Raw genomic sequence first — 3,828 nt, 5'->3', positions numbered from 1 at the left:
TATAACATATAAGAAAAAAATCTAATTTTTTTATTATATGTTTAATGTGATTGTTTAAGTTTTTTTAATAATATAAATTTAAATAAAAATGAAGAAGATGCAAAAATTGTTATCAAATCTTTATTATTCAAAATCATTAATTCCCGTATATATGTAAATCATATAAGGTAATTCCGTAGCTTTTATTTAAGGAAAGAATACACACTTCATATATTTTATGTTAATATAATGTTATCTAGTGTTATATAATTATGGAATAATCTGACACCATTAGATTAAACTATACTTTATATTAGATGCTCTAGAGTTCTTTGAAATATAATGTAGAAGGCATTTAGAGAGCCACCTAGGGTTTGGGGTTTTTTTTAATTAATACAAAATTAAGGTTCTAATTTTTCAAATGCTTCTCAATTAATATATAGGGGATGTCAGTTTTAGTTAGTATTGAAGCAAAGTCAAACGGACGATTAGTATAAGAGTATTTGATATTTGTATTATTCTATTCAATAAATAACCGAAGTATGGTATAGTTTAATGTGAGACTGGTTTAGATTAAATAATACGGTTGATATTAAGTAAGTTTAATAAGGAGCGTGTCATATAAGTGTTAGGTTCTGGAATGAGTCCAAAATTTAAATGAGAATCTTTAATAATAGATAAAAAATATGACTCTAAATTAATAGATTAGAATTCCACTTCGATGTGGGCTTTATAGGGCCCATTTTTTAAAAACTGCATTTAAAGACTGCATATGGGTTTCTGTTGTGTTCTAAGACCCAACTAAATTATGTAGTTGGTATTAAGTAATTGAACGGAATGAGCATGAACGTCTCAAAGTTGTGGGAGAGTTTTTTAACAAAATGTGGATCCCATTGACGTGTGGATCCCACAAAAATTTAAAAATTATTTTTCAAAATCACCAAATAAGGATCATAACGCGATTGGTTTATTTATTTTTTACTTTTAGAAAACACAAAAAAAAAGAATTAAGTATCCTTTGCGATAATCATGGTCTAAGGGTCTGACCCAAGTCGAGTGACTAAACTTTTTTTTTATCTGTTAAATGAGATTTAATTTATTTTTTCCACCATTCCCCCCCTCCCCCCGAAGAAAAAAAAAACATCTTAATGTAAATGCTATAGACAATGCAATAGTTTTACGACCAAATATTGGATTCTAATTGTTGATTTTAACTTAGTATGGATGTGCCATATTCTGGATTCAATGTACGTTGTAAAACAACGAGACAAAAAACTAATTGTAAAAATTTTACCAAAATTATTGTAGGTTACATTGGAGTATTATACATTTTTATTTGTTGATTACAGACTTTAGGAAGTTATTCAACTTTTGTTTTGCTTTTTTCTTTTTCACTCCTACCCCGGCTAACTTCTACCAAAGCCCACATTAAAATGTTAAACAAACATGGCTAGGACTTAACCAGGTAAACAAAGGAAACTGAACCAATTTTCTTTATCGAACAATTAGTTCCCTTATCATGAACCCTAATTCTTCATAATATTAATCAAGAAGCTCCAACTCCAAGAAAATCAAAGAAGTAATGGCCACTCTTCATCTTCACTTCCACCTTTCTTTCACTGACTGTGATTGTGTGGTGATTTTGATGGTCCAACTTTTTACTATATTTGCCATTTACTTCTGCTCTCTGCACACACTGACCACCAGCTTTACCTGCAAGATTATCAAAATAATGTTTTTAGCCCCCACGTGAAATTTTGTTGTGTTGAAATAGTAATGTGACATTGTACTACAACTCCTTATAATATTATACCTGTAGGTACTATTACGATGTAAAACACTGTTTCTTTCTCTCTTGTCATTCAAATTTGTAATTGTTGCCACATATATGAAAATTATCAGGAGTGGTCACTCGTCCTCGGTTATGTAACATGTATATCATTTAATGTGCCTTGAACTACCAAAAAACCGTCTTAGCAAAACTTGAAACTATTTTTTTTTTTGCTTAAAAAACATTCCAAGTTTCTATACTTTTTTTCATATCTCAAGAATGTCATGAAGATAATTTTCTAAAAAGAGACAAAGTAGTACTAACATAATAAAAATAATAAAACAATCAATTACATAGATTGTTACCTGGTGCAAGGGTACTATCGTAATTGAAGAAACGAAGCTGGTGAGTTGAAGAAGGCGGAGTGAGAGAGAGCTCCGTCGTACAAGTAGAGACAGCTGAACCATCGTCATCACCAGCCTCATCATCTTCGTCATTGACGAAAGTACCATTCACCACCGTACCGAAGAACTCATCGCCGTGATTATACGAGGAAGAGACTGCCATTTCAGCGTTTCCTGACGGTGCCTGAGGAGGCTGATGACGTTGTCGTTGACTTTCTCTAGTTCGTCGAGCCATGATGACGTGCCAATGGTTCTTGACAGCGTTATCTGTCCGGCCAGGGAAGAGACGTGAGATCAAAGCCCACTTGTTGCCATAGGCTCGGTGAACAGCTAAAAGCCTTAACTCTTCTTCCTCGGTGAAGGTAGTCTTGTTAATTCTTGGGTCTAGCTGGTTAAACCATCTCAATCTACAACTCTTGCCTGAAGTCAAAGACGCAACATTAATTACCCTTTAAAATATACAAATTAGTTACGGTCAAGTTACTATGTCACTGATGTGTATGATTAAATACTTATATCCTCAAAAACATACTATATTTTTTAATTTATTATGAATAAAAGATATAATCTTTAGTAGGCATTAATTTGGGAGAAAATACCGTTTTGGTTAAATGGAGAAAATGATTTTTTGTGGGAAAAAAATATCTGGACATTTTGTTTTTAACAAATTTTATTATTTTCTATTAGTATTTAAAGAAAACACTTATATTTACGGAATTTTATGTAAGAAATCAATAGGTAAATAAAAGTAAATAAATATACCTGATCTACCAAGAAGGTGGTTAGCAATCACGTTCCAGTTTTGTGGACCAAACTGGGCAACAAGCTCCTTGAGTTTAGCATCTTCTGTTGGTCTCCAGTGTCCTCTTGAGCATACTTTTGCTTTTATTCCACTTTGACCCCTCCTTTTCCAACCGTTTTCGCTTTCGTGTTCATCTTCCGACTTCAAGACTGGGAATGTTTTGTTGAGGGGATGGTTTCTAGCGAGAGAGAAGTTGGTATGCGATTTTGGTGAAGATCTGAAGTTGTTTGCTTCTTTGAATCTTCTCGACCCATGGATGGTTTCATTGCTTGTTTGATCTTTCTCAAGGAGATTTGGATTCATTTTCTTTCTTTCTGAGGTTAGGGATTAAAAGAAGAGAAACCAGCAATAGAAGAGAGAGAGGCAGACCACTTGAATGGCTTTCCACTGTTTATATGGTGGAAGAAAAAGAGAGATTCTCCAATATTTTATTGACTCATATATGAATTTAACTGACATATCTTACAAGTAAATATATAATATTTGTTCACATCATATATACAATAATATTATAATAAAATTGATGATGAGTTGTTATTCAAAGTACATGGAAAAATCAAATGATAGCTTGTTTATTCAGACATCAAAAGGGGTAGGGAAATATTTTAATATATGACTATATATATCACACTTAATCAGGTACTCTATAAACTATCATGTTTTTATAGTCCTTATATAGCTTTGTACAATTTCTCATCTAAACTACACTTTTAGTCGTTGTTGTATTGAAACTTTTTTGGGTCTTGTAAATTTGGTCGTAGAAAATTTCGAAGTATGATAATTTTCTCGTCACTAACTTTATGAGCTGCTCTTAATTTGTTTTCTTATATGTAGAAATAAATTAGAAAAAATCTGTACTCAGGTTTTGCATC

General features: G+C 32.1%; 1 protein-coding gene across 1 annotated transcript; it reads right to left on the bottom strand.

Annotated features, from left to right (window-relative positions):
• Positions 1 to 1,342: 1,342 nt before the first annotated feature.
• On the bottom strand, positions 1,343 to 3,372 carry LOC106325318 (myb-related protein Myb4-like). The gene is made up of 3 exons (XM_013763358.1): positions 2,917 to 3,372; positions 2,116 to 2,574; positions 1,343 to 1,692 (listed from the first exon to the last, which is right to left on the bottom strand). Exons 1-3 carry the CDS (start codon positions 3,257 to 3,259, stop codon positions 1,526 to 1,528), a joined length of 969 nt encoding a protein of 322 aa, XP_013618812.1. The 5' UTR covers positions 3,260 to 3,372; the 3' UTR covers positions 1,343 to 1,525.
• Positions 3,373 to 3,828: the final 456 nt, after the last annotated feature.

Source organism: Brassica oleracea, chromosome C2, assembly GCF_000695525.1.
Source record: "Brassica oleracea var. oleracea cultivar TO1000 chromosome C2, BOL, whole genome shotgun sequence".
NCBI classification, from domain to species: domain Eukaryota; kingdom Viridiplantae; phylum Streptophyta; class Magnoliopsida; order Brassicales; family Brassicaceae; genus Brassica; species Brassica oleracea.
The sequence above is the reverse complement of the archived record's forward strand: the minus strand, read 5'-3'. Positions and strand labels throughout refer to the sequence as shown.